This window comes from Halichoeres trimaculatus, unplaced genomic scaffold, assembly GCF_033239565.1.
Source record: "Halichoeres trimaculatus isolate MK-OKI-2021-1 unplaced genomic scaffold, fHalTri1.1 fHalTri1_scaffold_16, whole genome shotgun sequence".
NCBI lineage: Eukaryota > Metazoa > Chordata > Actinopteri > Labriformes > Labridae > Halichoeres > Halichoeres trimaculatus.
Genome location: NW_027437194.1, coordinates 16,112,525 through 16,134,266, shown reverse-complemented (window position 1 = coordinate 16,134,266; position 21,742 = coordinate 16,112,525). Strand labels below are relative to the sequence as shown.

Genomic DNA, 21,742 nt, shown 5'->3' with positions numbered 1-21,742 from the left:
AATATGAAAAACAGTCCTGATAAAATCCAGATCCGGATTTTGAGGTAAAAAAAATCCTGACATATTTTTCCTCACATCGCCCCCTAATGGAGAACCTTTTCTTTGAGAAGAGGCAGAGTTTGCATATGTCTAAGCAGCACCCAACACTTCAGAAAACTGACAACTTATCATCTGTTTTTTTTTTAAGAAACATAAAATAAAGCATTCATTTGTTACTTTTACAGTTAATACATAGACTCATAAGAGCTTTTGGCCCTTAGTCATTTTCACGTAATCAAATGAAAAAAGTTTGGACACTCTTGAAGAACACCCCAGGCTCATTCATTCATAGTTCTGACTGTGTCTCTGTTTTTTTTCCTTTCAGGTGAATGACGATCTAATGACAGGTGTATCTCACACCAAAGCTGTCACTACCATCCGGAAAGCTAAAGGCCTGGTGCACCTTGTGATATCCAGACCGCCAGGCCAGAACCCAAACACATACCTGGCCTACCTGCCCATCAACTCTGACAAATGCAATGGAAACACAGGTACAAGCATGGACCCAAAGTTATACCTATTAAACTGTTACACTTAAGTTCTTCACCCCTGACAAATCACCCATTGTGGTTATTTTTGTTCATTTTTTAGATCTTAGTGAAGACAGTGGAGCAAAAACTAAGCTCAGGGACGAGTGGAAATCCAGCTTTCCTCCAATACCACCAATAGGTAAGAAGACAGGCTGGAGAGAGCTCATGAAATCTATAGTTGATCGTGCGTAAACAGAAATATCATCCATATGTTTAACAGACTATGAAGACGATCCATTGGAGCACAAAGGAGTGACAGAGCACAGTGCAGAGCTCTCAGAGGACACTGACTGTGACGGCTCTTCTTTACCTGATGACTCCCCTGAGGTACAAATGAAATCCACAAGACACAATAAATTAAGAAACTATGATCTGCTTGTCTTTACATTTTAACATGCTTTGATTTTCTGAAAAAGAGTTCCCGGAAAGTGGAATGGCACGAGGAGAGTGTTGACGATCCAAGGAGTGAAAAGTAAGATTCTTTCTGTCATGGATCATGTGTCATCAGTCTGTCTTCTTCATGCCTCACTGTTTATGTTTCTCACATTATCAGCTATTTGCAAATGAGTGCTGGACAGCCAGATGAAGATGACATCACATGGGGGAGTGATGAGCTGCCTATTGAAAACATCAACTCCAAATTAAGAGACGGTAAGACCGACATTCTCTGGAGCTTAAAATGCTTTTGTCCATCACGGTTTTTGTTAGACAAGATTCATGGTTTGATTTCTGCTGTAACTGTTTTGTTCCTTTACCCTGTTTTTCCTCAGACGGGCCTATCATCACAGAGGAAGAGCTGACGTCTTTGCCCCTTGTCAAAGTCGTCCCTGACGGTCAGTACACCGGACAGAAGCTCAACACTGTGGTCCGCATGATGAGGGGGCTTCTCGAGCAGAAAGTCCCCCTGCAAGAGTTTGAAGTAAGAATCAGTCACTTGGAATCATTTTCAACTCTTTGTTTTCTTGATATGAACACCAGCTTTTCCTCTCCGGCAGAATCTGCAGAACCTCCAGCCGCTGGACGACTGTTTGATCGGTCAGACGAAGGAGAACAAGAAGAAGAATCGCTACAAAAATATCGTCCCTTGTAAGAAAAGTTCCTCATGTGTTTGTCTATATCATTAGATTCAAAGCTGAACACCTTTTAAAATATGAGTCTAACATCTCCTCTAGTTGACACAACGCGAGTCATGCTGGGAAACGATGGAGGCTACATCAACGCCAACTTCATCAAGATGCCCGTAAAGGACGAGAGCTACATGTACATCGCCTGTCAGGGTCCCTTACCCACCACTCTTGGTGACTTTTGGCAAATGGTTTGGGAACAAAAGTCCAACGTGATCGCCATGATGACACAGGAAATCGAGGGAGGGAAAGTGAAGTGTCAGCGGTACTGGCCGGACACGCTGAGGACGGCAGAGATGGTGGACGACAGGCTGCAGATCATGCTGATCAAAGACCAGCGTTTGGACAACTTTGTCATCAGACTCATCGAGGTCAAAGACGTCCAGGTGGGTTTATGTTCTGCTACATGCTCTTGTTATAATAAATGCTCCTCATGCTAAAGTGAAAGTTACTCCCTCCACAGACCAGTGAAGTCCAGTATGTGACTCATCTGAACTACACGGGATGGCCCGATCATGGGACGCCCTCACAACCAGAGCAGCTGCTCACATTCATCTCCTACATGAGGCACATTCATCGATCAGGGCCCATCATCACACACTGTAGTGCAGGCATCGGTCGATCAGGGACCCTCATCTGTATCGACGTGGTTCTGGGTCTCATCAGTAAAGATGCTGATGTAAGTTTAAAGTTTTTTATCATCAATTCGTTTTTTTGTTTTTTTTTGATGATAACATCTAATAGACTTTGTTTTGTAGTTTGATATTTCAGATGTTGTACGAAACATGAGGCTTCAAAGACAGGGAATGGTCCAAACAGAGGTGGGTTTGTTTTTAAGCTCTCTAACTGCTGGTTTTTGATTCTTCACATATCTAACACATCTTCCTTTTTTCTGCAGGACCAATATATTTTCTGCTATCAAGTGATCCTCTACGTCCTCAGATGCCTTCAAGCAGAAGAAAACATCTCAGGATAGCAATGACAGTTTCACAGGAACAAAACAAAAATGGAGAAGAGCTCACACAGGCAAACATTGCCAAATTACACTACATGTTTTTAAAATGCCTTAAAATATACAATTTCTTGAGAGTAAATCCTTTTAAAGAAGTCTATATTTTTATGTTTGCTTTTTAAGTTCTCTCTCTTTGGCTGCTACTCCCTTTCAATCCCCTTTGCATTTATGAGAACTGCTGATTGTATTTCTTACCATCACCGACAAGAGAACACACATGGGTCTCCCCCACTCTCCAAGATCCTTGGATATTTTAAAAATAAGAGATCAATGAGTTCATATTTTATGTGGAACAAATTGTACTTGTGTATTTTGAATCCTATTTTGATGCTGGAACATGCCTTGACAGAATACTATGTCAGTATTTGCTTTGTAAATCTATTATACAGTAATTGCTTACTGCCTGAGGTAAATGATGAAATTAAAAGTGTACATATTCATCTCCTGAAGATTAAACTGGATACATTTTAAATGTGATGTGGTTAACAGCTTCTTTTTTGTGCATCTTTGTTTGTTCTTGGCATACATTAGTAACAATAATAATAAATGTATTAATATAGTGCCTTTACAGATTTTAATTGAAAAAATTCTTAACAACATAGTCCTAGGTGCAATTGTAAAACCTAATGATAGGGTTAAAACTTAAAATGTACAACAAATCCATAAAACCCAAACAGCAGAGGAAGAAAATCCAGACAGAACAAGAACCCAACAACATAGACCATGAAGACCTGAGGTAAGAACAAGTAAATAAAAAAGGAAAAAAGAGCAATAGGAAAGATTTAAAAAAAATAAGAAAGTAGAAAATAGAGTAGTAAATTGATGTAAAGTTTATAATAATAAAATTAAAAGACAAAATTTTTACAACAGCAATAACTGTTTATTTATCAAAGCATGACATCCTCAGAGTAATCTGTGGATTGAACCATGTGCCTAGAAAACCAGTGAGTTTGACTTCTGCTTATTCTCCCAAAATGCTTTGGAAAAATGTAGTTGGTTTAAAATAAAAGTTAAAATTTGTGATCTTCTGTAAGTCTGTTGTAGAATTTCTGCTTCTTATTGGCTACTCAGTTTTAGTTGACCAGACCCACTGATGTGTGTTGATGCTAGTATATCTAACAACTCTTGACGTTTTTTTTTTTTCTTTTCTAAATCTTAAACTAAAATACAGCTATTATATAGCCATTACAGAGCAGCAGTGTCCTGTTTTGAATAAAGCAGTTTGATAACTAGATAATTTTGATGACATGAATTGAAAATGAAGAAATAATTAAGAAATCATGGAATCAATATTTTTATTTTCTCAGAATATTATTGGCTTTTCTCTCCTCCACTTGTTTTTTATTAAGACAGAACTAAAAATATATATAAAACTTTTTTTTAACTTGTAACATGCAATGAGCAGCCTTGCAGAGAGTTATGGGCAAAGAACTATGGCATAGACATAATAAAAAATTGTTATACATAATAAATCTTTATTATGTCTATGGCTATGGGGATGTTTTTGAAGACAAATTACACAGCGCAGGCGCGAATGGCAAAGGACGGAAGTGTGAGCGAGCCAGACCGGATATGGCGTAAACAGAGTTTACTCGGCAATTTTGATGGCAGCCTCCACCGTGGCCACGCTTGCTTAGCCTTCATCACTAGTCCTCATTATTTTTGTAAGATTTTGGTTAAAATACATGTTACCATGTCCGGGCGACAGAGCAACAAGTTACCGAACAATCTGCCGCAACTTCAGAATCTGATAAAAAGAGATCCGCAGTCCTACGTAGAAGAGGTGAGTGTTTTTAGCATGGTAAGGCTAACTTGAGCTGTATCAAGTAAGAGTGAAAAATCACCTCCATCTCTCGGGTTTTTAGATGTTTACATTGTCCTTGAAATGAAATGCTGACAGAAATTGACTGACAACCTTATAGTAAAAAGATGTGTGTAATAATAAAGTCATTTTGTTAATAAAGACTGTGGTGCTGTCTTTATGTAGTCCATGGCTGTAACTCCTCTCTGTTGATGATTCCTTTAAAGTTCCTGCAGCAGTACAGACATTACCTGTCCAATGTGCAGATCTTCAAACTGCAGCCTGACAAGCCAAACAAGGAGCTGGCAGAACTTGTCATGTTTCTTGCTCAGGTGCATTTTTGTTTACGCTTATATTCACCATTCAGCATCTATTTCTTTTGCATGTGGTGGAGTTATTCTTTTTTATTTTTTTTTTTAGATTGGTCATTGTTACCTTCAGCACCTATCAACCTTTCCACAAGAGTTATCAGAGTTATTGATAAGTCACCACACAGTCCTGGAGCCTGACCTCAGAATGGTGAGAACATCTGTCTCTTACTTTTCTTTAAGTAGCAAATTTTTCTTCTAGCATTTGTTGGTTAATGTTTTTGAAAATGATGTGTATTTATTCTGCTTTGAAGTAATTCTTTGTATTCTCTTTCAACATCAGACCTTTTGCAAAGCATTGATTCTCTTGAGAAATAAAGATCTCATCGACCCTTCTGGCCTCCTGGAGCTCTTCTTTGAGCTGCTGCGATGTCACGACAAACTTCTTAGAAAGGTGGGACATTTTGAAATGTGTATTCATGACATAACAAAACCTACCACTGAACTTTGTGTCATGTTGCCATATATTTTTTCTGGGATCATATTTTGCTGTGTTCTTTTCTTTAAGTTAACATTTTTTTCTCTCTTTATTTTTTTAGACATTGTACACTCACATTGTGACAGATATTAAAAACATCAACGCCAAGCATAAAAACAACAAAATTAACACAGTAAGTGTATTAAGCTTCCTGTAGTTTTACTGTCTGAGATATAAATAAGCTGGAAACTGCCGTCACTGACTCTTTGTGTGTGAAACTTTTCTTTTTCAGACGTTACAGAACTTCATGTACACAATGCTGAGAGACAGTAACCCCATAGCTGCAAAGATCTCTTTGGATGTCATGGTGGAGCTCTATAAAAGAAACATATGGTAGGTTTCTTTCCTCTACTGAATTTTATATAAAAGTAACTTTTTTTGAATAAGAATATTTTTTTACTATGATAACTTTCTTTCAGGAATGACGCCAAAACAGTTAATGTCATCACAACAGCATGCTTTTCAAAAGTGACAAAAGTAAGTTTCTGCACATCTGCACCAAAGTTCTTTTTTTCTTACAACATTTTAAAACATCCATGTTCATCCAAACCTGCTTCTCTTTCTGTTCAGATCCTTGTTGCTGGAATGAAATTCTTTCTGGGCAAAGACGAGGACGAGAAAAATGAGAGTGATTCTGAATCAGAGGCAAGTGTTTGCAACTAAAATGTAGTCCTCCAAAGGAGAGTTTCATGTGATATTTACTGATCCGCACTTTTACATGACTCAGTGTGGTTGTCATCTTTTAGTCAGAGGGACCATCAGCCCGAGACCTGAAGGTGAGATTCAACACAGGCAAGAAAACCTCTAAAAACAAGAAGAAGCTGGAGAAAGCGATGAAAGTCCTCAAGGTAAAGAAAATCTTCAGAAGCACAAAGAATATTTTTCACATCTGCATTATTAATAATAATAGATTTATGTAATTGACATGTTTTTTTTGAGCAGAAACACAAGAAAAAGAGGAAAGCAGAAGTGTTCAATTTCTCTGCTATTCACCTGATTCATGATCCTCAAGGTAGGTTCCTCTGTCACCCCTTAAACATAGAGAATGCGTTGGAATGTTTTCTGTTGCTGATCATCTTATACTTTTCATGAAGATTTCTCTGAGAAACTCTTGAAGCAGTTGGAGGACTCTAAAGAGCGCTTCGAGGTGAAGATCATGATGATGGAGCTCATATCCAGACTAGTGGGAATCCACGAGGTGAGTGACACGGGGAGGAAGTTGTACGTTGTATGTCACTCTTTCATGTTTGAAAATGCTTCACTGATAATGTCTGATTATCTTTCTCTTTCTTTAGCTCTTCCTCTTCAACTTCTACCCGTTCATCCAGAGGTTTCTTCAGCCACATCAAAGAGGTAAAAACACGCACTCAAGAATTACTTGTGTTTTTTATTTACATGTGATATGTTAGATCTATTTAACAAAGATGTTGTTTTTGTAGAGGTGACAAAGATCCTCCTCTGTGCCGCTCAGGCCTCACACCAACTTGTTCCACCAGAGGTAAACTACCAAAGAGCCTCACATTTATTCTGCTAGCTGATTTAAAACAAATAGATGTGAGCGTAACTGTCTGCATATGTTCCTGCAGATCATTGAACCTGTAATCATGACGATCGCCAACAACTTTGTGACAGACAGAAACTCAGGGGAGGTCATGACAGTGGGGTAAGCGAAGGCCTTGTCTGTTCTGCACCAAAAGTTAGTGCATTGAAATTAAAGAATCTAACAATAACAATGTTTAATTTTATAAATAGTGGGGTTTTTATTGGACTGTGTTTGTACTGAGAGACACTTTTTCTTGAGTTTGCGATGGAGAGTTTTTAGAAGGATGTTTTGTAACTTTGATTTCGCTCAGGTAGTGTCAAGAAAGCCCGCATGGTTTAGATAGTTTGTACCAATGTCTTGTGATGAAGACTGAGTTTGATCCCTGGCCCTGAGGGAGGAATGACAAATGCAACAACCATTCACTTAAACTAAGTAGTGTTTATAATTTAAACCTGTTTTATAAATGGATAAATCATGTAAATCTGATCCTCTGTCTTCTGTAGAATCAATGCAATAAAGGAAGTGGCCGGCCGCTGTCCGCTCGCCATCACTGAAGACCTTCTGCAGGATCTCGCCCAGTACAAGATGCATAAAGACAAGAGTGAGTGATGATCTGTTTCTGATGACAGCATGACTGAGGTGTGTGTGTGTATATATATTTCTGCATTCATCTCACACAAATCACAACATCTGTCTCCCTTAGATGTGATGATGTCAGCCAGAGGACTGATCCAGCTGTTCAGGAGTCTGAACCCACAGATGTTGCAGAAGAAAGACAGGGTGAGACAACTTCTCTATCTGTTGTCATGTTACAACAGAAAATTACAGTAGATACAACCCTAACAGTCACACAAAATAGTGCACACTTGACTGCAAAAAACACATACAGTGTCTTTTGATTTTTTGTGTTTCTGGGAGATTTGTGTTTTTATTACTACTCAAAAAGGGAAAAGGCAAAAATATGTCAATTTTTTTTCCTAGAAATCACTGTAAAACTCGTAAAACTTGCTTAGTGGGATGAATATTTCTGCACGGCGCTTTACAAGTCATGAATCAGTTTTTGCTGAGTAAGTTTTTGTTGAAATGTTTCCTTGCTTTCCAGGGGAGACCAACAGAGGCATCAGCAGAGGCCAAGATCAAAGACTACGGAGAGCTGGAAGCAAAAGACTACATCCCTGGAGCTGAAGTCCTGGAGGTGGAGGAGGAGGAGAAGAAAGAGGGAGAGGAGGATGAAGGTGAGCAATCAATCTGATAAAAAATCCAGCGGGATGAGAAGAGATGATCAGGCTAACATGCTCCTCGTGTTGTATGACAGATGGCTGGGAGAGTGCCAGTATAAGTGATGACGACGAAGACGGAGAGTGGGTGGACGTTCACCACTCGTCTGATGAAGACACAACAGAAATGGTAAATCCTGTAGCTGCTTCACACTCCCCGAAATGTTGATCAGTAATGAATTTCTTTAATGAAAGAGTCTCTTGTGTTTGTGTCAGGCTGAAAAGCTTCAGAGTATGCCCATGGAGGAGAGAAAAGCCAAAGCAGCAGCAGTCAGCGGCAGCAGGCTCCTCACTCAGGACGACTTTAAGAAGATCCGCCTGGCTCAGCTGGCGAAGGAGGTCAACGCTGTCCCGGGGAAGGGCCAGAAGAGGAAGAACGTGGAAAGCGACGAAGAGGAGGACAGGTCTGAATGTTTTTTTGAACATACAACTGAAGGCATTCGTCTGTTAAAAGAGAAAATGTTTATACCAGAATTGTTTTTCTTTTTTTTTCAAATCTTACAGAGGGGAAGTGCTGACCTTGAGAAATATTGAGAAGCTGCATAAGAAACCTAAAGCAGACAAGGAATCACGGCTAGCAACAGCAATGGTGAAACTCTAAGCTTGATCCACTCTAATCTGAAGTATCCTCAGTGTTTGTTAAATAATGCAACTTAATCCTAAATTACAATTTCTTTCCAGGCTGGAAGGACTGACCGTAAGGACTTTATCAAGAAGCGGACCAAACTGAACCCACACGCCAGCACCAGCAACAAGGAGAAGAGGAAAACAAAGAACTTCATGATGATGAGACACAGTAATAACGTCAGAACAAAAGGGAAACGCTCCTTCAGAGAAAAACAGGCAAGTTCAGTACGGTACCTGAATCAGTGCGTTTTATACAATATCAAGACATCACATTTTTAATTGACATGTTTGGTGTTTTTATCCAGATCGCTCTCCGGGATGCACTCCTGAAAAAGAAGAAGCAACATAAATAGGACACCTGGACCTAAGGATTTATAACACCTAGTTATATTACACTCTGTAATCTTGCAAAACTTGGACTGTTCATCATATGAAGAGAACAGACTGCATTTTCACTCTTCTGAAATAAACAATCTTTGATAAATCTCAGGTTTTGTGTTTAAGCAGTGTTGTTTTGTCCCACCTTTGTTTGTGAGAATTCCATAGATTAAACTTAGTACAGATGTAAAAATGTTGTAAATGTACACCTTTAGAGATTTAATTAGCCAATAAAGTTGTATAACAACTCTTTTTACAGTCCAAACAACCTTATTTTGAACTTTACCCTCTACTTTACTGCAATATCCTAAACATGACGGTGTTATTTACTGGAGCCTTTGGGAGAAATATCCAGTATAACAGAAAGGTATTCTTAATAAAGTTATCCTTCAGCCTTCTTAAAAAACACACAGAATATAAAGCACACACACACAAATACATAAATCTAAAAAAAAATGTAGGGATGGGCCAACAGTTTTTTTAAGGTTACTATCAGCTTGATTTCTTTTATCTTTAATCATTGAAGAAAAGGGCTCCCATAGTTCTGCCTAATAAAGAAAGAAAGTCCCCCCACCCCACCCCTGACCCCCCAAGAAAAATCAAAATGGTAGTTATTAGAGGGAGGTAAATAATACATGTCCTTAAATATATTAATAAATAAAGCTAAAATTGTTGGGGGAGTCCATTTTTTAAGCTGGCAGAAACGGGCATCCATAACAAACACTGTGTTTTTTTGGAATTGCATCCAAATTTAGTGTGGCTTGTGCAGCTGTGATTTTGATATCACCTCAGAAACTACATTTCCCATAGAGCACCTGGGATAACAACAAACGTGCTAATGCCAAACATTTCGCTCAATGAAGCCGGCATTTTAATTCTTGCTGCGACATGAGGTATGCAATTTTTTGTAATCCTGTCCTAACAACGCATTAATACTTTGTTTTATATTGATGATAAACTTTCAGTTGATACAGTTTTCATGTTAACCCCAGTAAAAAGGTTCAACTCTTCACCAGCTAAGGTTAGCTCGCTCGAATGCTAGTGGGTGTTAGCAGATAAGCTAACCTTAAACGTTTATTCTGGTGTTGTTTGCTCTTCTGTGCTTGTACGACTGGCGATTTTTATTTCGTTTTGTTGGTTTGTGCTTTCAAAAGTGACAAATAACCGCTCATATACGTTGACACGAAGATGTTTGACTCGTTTAATCAACTAAACCTCCTGATAGCCCAAACCTCGTCTGCACAACCTGATGAAGCTGTTGACATTATAGTTCAGTTTTTCCTTCTTTGTCCAGTTTAAGTCACCATTGTAGCCTCTAAAACGAAAGGTGCTGTTTGGCGTTTTACCCTCAACTTAAAGTATATCACTTGCCATATTTAATTACAATCAAAAACTCTACACAGGTGCGAAATGTGCATGGTAGCTTTTACCTTATCTTTTACATATGCACCCCTTAAACCCTCTGTTTGTGTTTTGTGGTCTACTGTTTTATTACTGTTTACTTTATTTAAAGATCACTTTTTATAATGTAGTTGCAAACGGCAGCGAGTAAAAGACCTCAATAATTTTTAAAGTACAAATCGTAATTGTGCAAACCACACATGTTCAAAGGAAGGACTTAAGTTATGCACAAAAAATAACAAGGTCACAACAATGTATTTAACTTACTTAATGTTAAACGTTTTAGTATTGCAAAGTAACCAGGATGATTTTTGTTGATTGAAACATAAGTGTCAAACAAATGTTTGACTATGTGTTAGTTCAGAGCTTTTTATCACAAAAAAAACACACACACACACACACCTGAATCTCACATCTGAGCACATGTATACACCAACACATGAATGACACCTGTAGGAATTTGTATTGTTAAAATAAGATCGCAAATTTTTCAGACCCGTTAACTAGAGAGATGGGTTCTGAGTTTAAAGAAAGAATTTGATTAAAGAGATTGATACTTTTTCCCATGTAAAGAATAGCACTAGAGCTGCTCTGCCCTCACTTCCTTTAAAGCTGTTAAGCGTAACTCTGCCCTCTCATTTTGCACTGCACTCATTCTTAGGCTAATAAATTCTACAGTTCTCGATCAAAGGACACTCCATAGAAGCACAGCTTAGAGCTGCTTGTTGTGGTGCAGGGTTGGACAAGTGGGTCAAGTAATCTGACATGACAACTGTAGGCTCTTCTCAGCGTGCCCCAGTCTTCTCTGTACCTTTAAAGTCTTACGCTCCCGGCTTACTTGGGGTCTCTTGTATGCTGGCTAAGCACAGATGCTTTGTTTTTATCATCTTTTAGATAATTGTACAGATTTGTTTTCAGTTTGTTGTCTGTGGAATTTAATATTGTGCAGTACAACTCCATCTTTAAATAATTGACTATCTCACTCTTCATAAATAATACAACGCAATGATGTTATCATCTGAGACCGTGAGAGTGCTCCAGCCAATCCAGGATCTGTGTTTGAAGGAAGTGGATTGCTGAGGGTTCCTACATGTGTTGAGAAGCTGAAATGTTTCAAAGACAGAGCCGAGCCAGGAAACTACAAAGTGGAGCGAGCTCTTTGATCACTGGTGCATATGATGGGACTTGATGTTTCTGCTCTTATCGCCGAGGGGACTAGTGATGAGGGGGCGATACACTGAGACTATTCAGAGTCAGAGACCTAGCTTAAAGAGAGACAGTGCATCGTCTGTAAGGTGTGGGGTGGAGCTCTGCCCTCTGGCTGCCTGATCTTAGTGTCTGAGACTTATTGACGGGAGATTTTCAACAGAATCAGCAATAGGTAGGGATTATTTTGAGGTATTTTAATTTGTGGTGTTTTTGTCTGTTTAAAGGAATCTGCTTGTCCTTATTTTCACATTTGTCTGTAATCTCTGCTGAATGAGTAAAGGGGAAGTGACACTGAAGGGGGAGGAATACTGACCAAACTCGCCCATCTGGCTGGAAGTGTCACCCACCATTTATCTCCCTTTTGTTTCCTTTATGAAAGCATGTGTAGTTAAGTTTCCTAGTTAAAGTTTCTGTTCCATACCACAGATTATTCTGGATTTATTGGGTGGCTGGAAAAATCTGCTCTGACTGTTATTAATCCTGTGGGTGATTATTCTGTTATCAATTATTGTTTACGTCTAGTTCATTTCAGTGTATTGAGTTATTTTGTCCTCAAATGTTAAGTTTGGAGATAAATGCTGCTTTATTCAATAATGTTTTTATTTTTTTTCCACAACCCAAAGATATGTTTGTTCTCATAGAGAAGGAAAGAAAGTGAAGATATTCAAATCTTTGAGGATGGTGTCTGGACTTTTGAACTCTGGTTATTTCTCTCCTCACTGAACACATTGTGTTATTTATGTATTTATTAAAATCTTTGAAAATGGTGTAAACAACAGTCCCCCAAAGGATACCTGTAGGTTTTTTTTGTCTTATTTCTAACATTTACATCCATTTATATCTGTTGTAGGTGTTTTTTCTTGTAGCCAGCGATGGCGCCAGGGGATGTGGTCCCAGACCATCCCAAGCAGCTGAAACCCAAGGAGAAAAGGCCTGCGAACAGGGCCCCAAAAAACGACTGTGAGCCCGATGGGTCCTTTGTCTTTGAGGCTCACGAGGCTTGGAAAGACTTCCATAACTCACTGCGTCATTTCTATGAAGTAGGAGAGCTCTGCGACGTCACACTGAAGGTAGACTCGACTCTTCTTTGTTGGCAGCTTGGTTTGAAATTAAACATTAATTTGTTTAGGCCTTACTAATTTTAGTTACCAAACTCTAGAAGAAAACTATCTTTTAACTTCATTTGTAAACCCACAAGGAATCCTCTTTTAAAGTACATTTTATTTTTGAATTGTTTTTCAAACTACTACAGAGAAGCTGATTTCTGAATTTACTCTTTACTAAAAAAAACAAACAAACATGGGAGAGTCATATTTTTACAAACTATGTAGTGGTTGTTCTGTGTGTTCTTAATCTTTGCCTTTATATTTCAATGTCTCTTGTCTTTTTTTGTAGGTTGGCAGCCGCTTGATACCATGCCACAAACTAGTGCTTGCGTGCGTCATCCCTTACTTCAGGTATTTTCCATATTAATGTTAAATTTGAGTATTCAATACTGTCGTAGAGATACTTTCATTTGAAAACATATTCATGTTCTGTGACTTTGACAGCTCTGTGAGAAGTAAAGAATTCAGACACCTGTGCTCAGTATTGATGTGAAAGTTCATGAACTCTGTGATACTTTGAAATAGCCTCTGAAAAACACCTGGGTGATAATATGTTATAAAGCGTCCTGACAGAAATTTAATGGAGGGTACAAAGACTTTTTTCTTATCTGAGTTTCTGTTTCCCCCCACAGGGCCATGTTCCTGTCTGAGATGTCTGAGGCGAAGCAGGAGCTGATAGAGATCAAGGACTTTGATGGGGATGCTATTCAGGACCTGGTGCACTTTGCCTACTCCTCCAAGCTCACGCTAACGGTGGACAATGTCCAGCCCCTGCTCTATGCAGCATGCATTCTCCAGGTGAAGAGACAAACACATCAACAGGCTGTGCAGGCACTTTGTGATATTCTTTCTGCTAAATCATTTATTTCATCATAGGTGGAGCTGGTTGCAAGGGCCTGCTGTGAGTACATGAAGGCCCACTTCCACCCCACAAACTGTTTGGCAGTTCGCACCTTCGCTGAGAGCCATAATCGCGTGGACCTGATGGACATGGCTGACCGCTACGCCTGTGAACACTTCACTGAAGTGGTGGAGTGTGAGGACTTCACGTGTGTTTCTCCCCAGCACTTGCGCACATTGTTGTCCTCCAGCGAGCTCAATATCCATTCAGAGACCCAGGTTTATAACGCAGCAGTGAAATGGCTCAAAGCCAATCCACAGCACCATGAGGCCTGGCTGGACCAGATCCTGTCTCAGGTCAGAGTGCATCCCTGAATATGTTTCAGTGAGTATGAAACTGTTAACTTTAAGTTGTACTCAAGGTCATCACTGCATTTATTTTTGTCTTTCAGGTGCGTCTCCCCCTGCTCCCTGTAGAGTTCCTGACTGGAACTGTAGCCAAGGACGAGATGATCAAGGGTAACCTGAGCTGTCGAGACCTGATGGATGAGGCCAGGAACTACCACCTGCACCTGAGCAACAAGGTGGTGCTGGACTTTGAGTATTCAGTTCGCACCATACCCCGGAAACACACTGCAGGTATACTCACATGTTGGTACTCTCATTGGCCCTCATTTATCAATCTTGTGTGGGAATTTGCGCAGATCTGGGTGTAAAAACAAGCCGCTCTTCCCTGTGTTATTTAGTCTCAATTTCAGAAAGTTGAATAAATTATCTCTTCAAAAATGTACACATCCTGAGGCTGTCTGCGTGAAGTACGATGTGTGTTCCCTGACTGTGCAAACATTTTATTCTTTTCCTCCACCTCCTCAGGCGTTTTGTTCTGTGTGGGTGGCCGTGGGGGTTCAGGTGACCCGTTTCGCAGCATTGAGTGCTACTCTATCACCAAGAACAGCTGGTTCTTTGGCCCTGAAATGAACAGCAGACGTCGTCACGTGGGAGTAATATCTGTTGGAGGTAAGACAAGGTTATATTTATTGCCAGTCCTGGAAATAAAAGATGAAAACTTTGAAAAGTCAAGAGCACAGGGCAACATTTAAGATGAGTTATTCACTTAGCTGTAAAGTAAAGAGTAAACGCACGCAACACTTCTGTGAAAAATAAAATCGCTGTCTTTATGAAGGTTGTCTTTTTTCATCTTTTTAGTTTGTGGTTATGTTGGGCTGAAGTGGTTAATGCACAGTAATGTTTTCATCTTTTACTACAATATCCTAATATTTCTTTTTTTAATTTTTTTTATTTTATTACCACAGGATTAACAGCTAGAGAAAATTTTAAGTTACTGGTCTGTTCATTCAGATGATGATTAAGATACTGATTGTATTTTTTGGTCTCTTTAGGTAAAGTTTATGCAGTTGGGGGCCATGATGGCAACGAACACTTAGGCAACATGGAGATGTTCGACCCCCTCACCAACAAGTGGATGATGAAAGCCTCCATGAACACTAAAAGGTATGCAGGAACTACGTCATGCTTAGTTACATACCACTGAGCATAAAGAATGATATTGTCTCTGAAATCTTAGACCTACAACTTGGGTGGGTTGGAAAAAATATCAATATGCCAATAAATTATCATCCTGACCTGTGATATGCAATTGTAAATAGGCTGCATCACTATGTATGTACTAGAAGAAGATCGGGGGATGCTAAACAACGATAAAAGAAACTCTAAGAATGAACTAGTCCTTCTTTTCACAATAAAGAGATGAAGTTGTGGAAGCTCTTGATGCTTAGCCGAAGGGAAGATCGAGGACACACTGAAGGTTGCACTTGACGTACAACTATGTGACGTAAATGCATTTGTATGCTATAATCAAGCACCCGGTACGGGACGTACAGCGCTGCTCACATAGTAGAAGTTTTACTGGAAATTCAGAGGAGAGAAAGCTGGCAGTTGCAAAGATTCTGGAAAAAAATTAAGATAAATACACGCTTGTCCTTTTTTTTTTTTTTTTTAAGTGTCCTTGGATCTGGGTACAATTTTGTTTACATTCACTGCCGTGCTCGTGAGATATAACATCCAGTTGTTGAGGCTTCCCAGTCAGCTCCACTGGTTGATAGTTGTTGGTATTCTATCAGAGGCAGTCTGACAAGGAATTGTAGAATATAAATGGTTGTGGTTTCAGATTGGGGCAGCTCTTTTGCAGTAAAATAATCGTATTGACGTAAACTTTTGGATTGGACAAATAATCACGTATGACAAGCTCCGAATCAGGTCCAACAACCAGGCGATGCAAATCGGCACTTAAACTAGCTTCAAACGGTCTGAGGTGTTGCCAGCCTCAGCTTTTCAAAGACTTTTTTTAAAATTAGGCTACAACAACAACCACTAAAGAAAAGCCTGAACACCACCACTATGATAGCTATAGTTCTACAGTTTCATTTAGCAGATGCTTTTGTCCAAAGCAACGTACAGCACAAGCAAGAATTTAGACAGAAGAAAAAACCTAGTTAGTGCGACAACAGTTATTCAGCTGCAGGTGCTGCCATTATGCAGGATTATTTTTAAATGATGTAGAATAACGTTGCCAATTAACCACAATTAATTGCTGCAACAATTTACTTCAACCTCCAACAACATTCATAGCAGTGATAAAATTTAATCAGAGCTGAGTCTTAGACCCTCTGACTCATTCTACCCCTGAGGACAAAGAGGAGAAGAGTCAGCTTATGTGTTCCCTGAACAGATGAGTCTTCAGACATCTCTTAAAAGTAGAAAGGGACTCTGAGGATCGTATAGAGTTTGGTAATTCATTCCACTATTTGGGAACAACAGAGGAGAAGAGTCTGGCTAGTGATTAGGAGCCGCGCTGGGCTGATAGCACCAGGCGTCTTTCATAAGCAGAGCATAGCAAGCGAGGAGTGTAGACCTGGATAAGGGACCCCAGGTAGGAAGGAACCATTCTATAGCTGCAAGTTTAGGGGTCAGAAACTCTGCTACTGATATAAAAAACCTAAGTTCCATGTTTTTCCATTAGCTTGAAAATTGTAGCTTTTTCCAACACATATAATATCTGGTGTATCGTTTAGGACCTGTTATTTAATACCTTGTTTGTGCTTCTTAGGAGGGGTATTGCCCTTGCTGCTCTTGGAGGTCCTATCTATGCCATCGGAGGTCTGGATGACAACTCCTGTTTCAACGACGTGGAGCGCTATGACATCGAGAGTGACTGCTGGAGCGCCGTGGCCCCGATGAACACACCCAGAGGAGGAGTGGGGTCCGTTGCTTTGGGGGTAAGACTTCAAAGCACAGCTGTGGATCTGTTCTGATTTATTGTTTGAACTGGTTTCACAGATCTGCTCTCTTCCTATCAGAGTTTCGTATATGCAGTGGGAGGAAACGACGGTGTGGCGTCACTCTCCAGCGTGGAGCGGTTTAACCCACATCTCAACAAATGGACGGAGGTCAGCGAGATGGGCCAGAGACGGGCAGGAAATGGTGTCAGCAAGTTGAACGGCTGCCTCTATGTCGTTGGTGAGATAAACAAATGTGTGAAATAAAGTTTCCAAAGACAAGCTTTTTCATTTCAGGAGAAGTTTTCACCTGGATAGGCAGAAAAATAACTATCCCAAGGCATGTTGTGAAACTTTTAGACACATTTTGTCTGAGTTTAGTTCATCTGAATGTATTGAAATCAAATAACCATCAGCAGACTCATCGGTGTTTTTAATCTTACTGAACTTTGGATCATATTTTATCAACCCAGGTCACTCACCTACTTGATACACACCCTGGAAGTTCACATTTTTTAAAATCATGTGGTTACTGATTTCCAGAGTGAGTGGGTGATCTTTTTATTGTCCCACCTCAAATTAAAGGCTCATTCAGGGCTCATCAAAACCTCTGTCATGGCCTTTTGCCTGGTCACCTTTGGTTTAGCATGAATCCATGAAATCCTCTTAACTTCTGCCTGTTTCATTGCTGTCAGTATAATCCTGCTCTCAGCAACAGGAAGTCAGACTCAGGAGTTTTTTTCACAAACTGCTGATCACATTTTCATGAATTTAAAGTTATCATATCTTTCTTCTTCCCTGAAGGTGGTTTCGATGACAACTCACCGCTAAGCTCGGTTGAACGATTTGACCCACGAATGCACCGCTGGGAGTACGTGTCTGAGCTGACCACACCCCGTGGAGGTGTTGGCGTCGCGACTGTGATGGGAAGAGTGTTTGCAGTGGGGGGTCACAATGGGAACATCTACCTAAACACAGTGGAGGCTTTTGAGCCTCGAATGAACAGGTGGGCTGGAGAAGGATGAGTACTATCTATATATGTACATATAAATATATAAATATGTAATGTAGTGCTGTCGGGCGATCAATTTAATCTAATTAATTACAGGATTTGTAATTAATTAATCTAATTAATCTCATTTTAATCTCATATCTGCTTAAGGTCCCAAAATAAAGAATTTGAATTCCAGGACATTAAAATTACATTAAAAGACATTAAAAAACATTTAAAAATAAGGTGGGGATATATACAACAAATTTTTAGGTACCCCGAGGCATAAGGAACACATGAAAAAAGTTTTATGGTTCTATCTTTACAAAATCTACACAGTCCTGCACCTAAGATAAGCTGATTTGATTTTTAGGACGGTTTTTGCTTCTGTCACATTTTTACTCGATGTGGACTCAACTTTTACTGTAATATGAACTTCTATACTTCTATGAGTTCAGGAGAACCAGGGCTAAAGGCTCAAAACTGTGAGGAACTATTTACAAAACACTTAATTCAATTCTTGGATCAAAGAAAAGTGAAGTATTTTCAGTTTTACATGCTCTGAACACACAAACTGTTGCTCATTGGTGCAGAGCAGCCCCAAGCTAAAACATGACACCAGGAAGATGGAAGGAACTTTTCAAAGAATTCTTTAGATTTAAATACAGGACAAATATCAATCATTCAGGGCTTGTTTAATGCAGTAAAGAGTGTGGAATTATCTGTTTTTTACAGAATTGAGCTAGAGCAAACGGTTGATTTTCTGCAGATTTTCAAAAAGGCCGTGTGAATAAACGAGATGTGGACGGCAGTCCCCCAAAAATCCCCCGGTTTAAAGCATGTTGCTGAAGTCAAGTGTGATACATTCAGGGACTGTCAGAAATTTGAAAATCTGATGAGAACACCACTTTTTCCAAGTAGGACAAACGGTTTGTAAATGCCAGACATTTGAAAATAAGTGTGTCTTTGAATGCCCTGGGGTTTTAGGATCCAGATTCATCCGCTTTAATTTGCGGTGTAATTAATTAATCTAATTAACGCGTTAAAATGACAGCCCTAATGCAATGTATTTGATGTGACTTCTGGTACTTTTAGGCCAGCCTCTAGTGGATACTCGACAAACTGCAGTTTTAAGCTCTTCAACATTAGCTACATGTTGCTGCTTTCACTTTCAACTGAATAAAAATTATAAAAAAGTAAAATAGTTATACACTGTTAAAATTTAAAAGTTCTTGGACTCTGTCTTTTCTTCTCACTGCTGTTTTGTGATCCATTGTGTTCATCACTCAGGTGGGAGCTGGTGGGCTCGGTGTCTCACTGCCGTGCAGGAGCCGGCGTGGCCGTCTGTTCGTCTCACGTCAGCCAAATCAGGGACGTCGGCCAGGGCTCCAGCAACGTGGCCAACTGTATGTGACCTCCAGGTTTGCTACCAGGTGACTGGCTGACTGACTGCCAGGCCAGCACCAGATCTGATCACTGCATACGCACAAGACACGAGGCACACGACACGAGGCACACGACACGAGGTACACAGACAGTGGCGGTGGGATTCTGCCTGGCAGCTTTTTAACTGGATCGAACATTTAAGTGATTTCAGCTGACATCCAGTTTGCACAGAGATAGAGGAACATTAGGGAGATTTTACTGACTTGAAGTGCACATCTGACAAATCTGAAGTCTTCATCTTTACTCCAGCTGGTGTGGTTTTCAATCAGTGCTGTAGGATCGTGTACTGTATTTCATCCTGCTTTGATCCAGTTTGGTCTTTTGTTAAGGGAAATATAGAAACTGAACTTTGGATTTTATACTCACATCTTCAGACCGAGTTCAGAGCTGTTAGGTTAACTGCACATTATGACTGTGGACCATACTGTGAGCCAGTATAAAAGCAAACATTTCAAAGTCTCTCGTTGAAGAGTTTATGGTTCTGTGGTTGTGTTTCTTTGTAGAGAAATGTGAACATAGTGTGTTCAACACTTTGCGTGCAGTAAAAACAACATTTTTACTCCTAAACCTGAGTAATGTGGAGATGTCAGTTTACATTTCCATGATTTGTGAATTGCATAATTTAGGAGCATCAGAAAGAGCAGGTAAGCATGTTCAAGGTGCTTCCTAGAATTGTTCACACTGCAGTAAGCTGCATCGTTTCCTTGCGTTGTCAATTCCCCTGTAATTGTGTTTAAACAATCATTAAAGACTGAAAGAGACAAATCAGTTGTTTGTGAGGAATTCAGAAAGAGCATCAGCTTTTTTTCAGAAGCTTTGGATGCAGATCTGTTTCAATATCCAGCTGAATCCAGAGAAATTTACCCAGATTGATCAGAGCAATACCGCCGTCTCTTCACTTTTTTCACTTTGAGATCTTAATAAAGAGATCAGATCGAACTCACAGGGACGGATTTGTGTTTATCGATAGCTGGGCTGTCAAAAACAATGTGTGTGTGAGGTTCAGATTCACGTTTGGCTCTGCAGAAGGTTGTGTTATATTTTAATATATGGACGTTTTGTATAATAAATGGGTGTATCTTTGGTATCATTCTTTACTACAGTATCTAATCCATTGCTGTGCACTATTTTCCTAGAATAGTCGTGAAGTCTTGAGTATATTTTTGTCCTAAATAGAAAGTTTTCATGTTTAAGATCTTTATTTAACACGTCTGTATATTTCTGCCATATCTGTGAAAATGTTCTTTCCAGTTACATTTGTTTTGTTTTTTCACAATAGGCTGAAAGAGTTTTGAACAGACTATATATACAGTTTATAATAGACTATATATATATATATATATATATATTATTGCACAGTTCGTCTCCTGCCGGTTTTGAAGCTCTTGCATTTTATCAATGATATATATAATCTGTATTTTTGTCAACTTTGTATGTAAATGATGCAAAGTCTTTTGTAAACTTGACTGTACTTTGTGTTCTTCCTCCTCTCAACTGCTTTCATCGTTTGCCTTTTGTTTTTATGGTATTGGTATAAATTGGTAAAATAAAGTTCAATGTGAAAGTTCATCTCTGCAATCCTTTTTCCTTCTTTGTTTCAGTTGTTTTTCTAAAGATGGTGCAAATATGATCCTTCTTTAAAAAAAAGAAGAAGAAAAAAAAAAAAGAATTTATTTCCTCTTTTAGTCATGTTTCCTGGTTCAGAAATTTCTGCTGAGCAATAGGTTGTATAAATGAGAATTTGATCCAGAAACGTGACTTTATCGTTTTGTAATGGCCTATAAAGTCAGTTAAAAAGTAACAGTTTGAGGCAAATGTTGGTATAAAGTTTATCAATAGTTCAATGCTGTGTGCTTTCAATAAACTTTGTAAGCTGGACTTTGTGGTGACACAAAACGCATACACATACACTTAGGGATGTCCCGATATTATATTTTCACTTCTGATACGATTCCGATACTGCAGCATTGAGTATTGGCCGATACCGATATTAATCGGATACAATATCAGCATTAAACATGCATACTTTTATGACTTATTTTGTAGTATGTCTGTCATGTTAGAAAAGGCTTGATTAAGTGATATTATTCAAACAAAGAACAGTAGGTATGAGGAAAAACTGACCCATTTATTATTAACCACTGGGTAACACAAGCTGCTTATATCGGAGATATTAGATGCATTCCGATACGATACCGATACTATCGGACTGGGACACCCCTACATACACACACTAGAGACACCTAAAGCTCCTTTGACATGCATCATTTAGTAAA

The 21,742-nt window shown here is 39.3% G+C and overlaps 3 protein-coding genes across 5 annotated transcripts in view; all 3 read left to right on the top strand.

Annotated features, from left to right (window-relative positions):
• Positions 1-3,160, top strand: part of ptpn13 (protein tyrosine phosphatase non-receptor type 13) — a 46,704-nt gene extending 43,544 nt beyond the window's left edge. For both annotated transcript variants that reach the window (XM_074690101.1, XM_074690100.1), the window contains exons 39-49: positions 365-530; positions 631-708; positions 790-896; positions 986-1,041; positions 1,123-1,220; positions 1,340-1,488; positions 1,565-1,655; positions 1,742-2,079; positions 2,157-2,372; positions 2,452-2,514; positions 2,592-3,160. In XM_074690101.1, coding sequence (XP_074546202.1) covers positions 365-530; positions 631-708; positions 790-896; positions 986-1,041; positions 1,123-1,220; positions 1,340-1,488; positions 1,565-1,655; positions 1,742-2,079; positions 2,157-2,372; positions 2,452-2,514; positions 2,592-2,669 — 1,440 coding nt within the window. In that variant the 3' untranslated portion in view covers positions 2,670-3,160. The remainder of the gene's footprint in view (positions 1-364; positions 531-630; positions 709-789; positions 897-985; positions 1,042-1,122; positions 1,221-1,339; positions 1,489-1,564; positions 1,656-1,741; positions 2,080-2,156; positions 2,373-2,451; positions 2,515-2,591) is intronic.
• A 1,071-nt stretch (positions 3,161-4,231) lies between these two features.
• On the top strand, positions 4,232-9,264 carry sdad1 (SDA1 domain containing 1). Of its 2 annotated transcripts, none has more exons than XM_074690302.1 (22): positions 4,232-4,488; positions 4,734-4,838; positions 4,927-5,025; positions 5,158-5,268; positions 5,414-5,485; positions 5,585-5,685; positions 5,772-5,829; positions 5,923-6,001; positions 6,103-6,200; positions 6,295-6,364; positions 6,447-6,550; positions 6,648-6,705; positions 6,792-6,850; positions 6,939-7,015; positions 7,399-7,496; positions 7,599-7,675; positions 7,998-8,130; positions 8,211-8,302; positions 8,389-8,576; positions 8,677-8,761; positions 8,854-9,015; positions 9,105-9,264. In XM_074690302.1, the coding sequence occupies exons 1-22, from the start codon at positions 4,240-4,242 to the stop codon at positions 9,150-9,152; spliced, it is 2,223 nt and encodes a 740-aa protein (XP_074546403.1). In that variant the 5' UTR covers positions 4,232-4,239; the 3' UTR covers positions 9,153-9,264. The 2 variants fall into 2 exon arrangements, with proteins under 2 accessions (XP_074546403.1, XP_074546402.1); XM_074690301.1 differs by having other exon boundaries at positions 5,923-5,997; positions 6,099-6,200; positions 9,105-9,263.
• Positions 9,265-9,958: 694 nt separating this feature from the next.
• Positions 9,959-20,962, top strand: klhl8 (kelch-like family member 8). Its single transcript, XM_074691024.1, has 12 exons — positions 9,959-10,070; positions 12,638-12,857; positions 13,183-13,244; positions 13,526-13,691; positions 13,770-14,090; positions 14,186-14,372; positions 14,607-14,750; positions 15,134-15,245; positions 16,861-17,029; positions 17,111-17,270; positions 17,834-18,035; positions 19,311-20,962. Exons 2-12 carry the CDS (start codon positions 12,660-12,662, stop codon positions 19,432-19,434), a joined length of 1,845 nt encoding a protein of 614 aa, XP_074547125.1. The 5' UTR covers positions 9,959-10,070; positions 12,638-12,659; the 3' UTR covers positions 19,435-20,962.
• Positions 20,963-21,742: the final 780 nt, after the last annotated feature.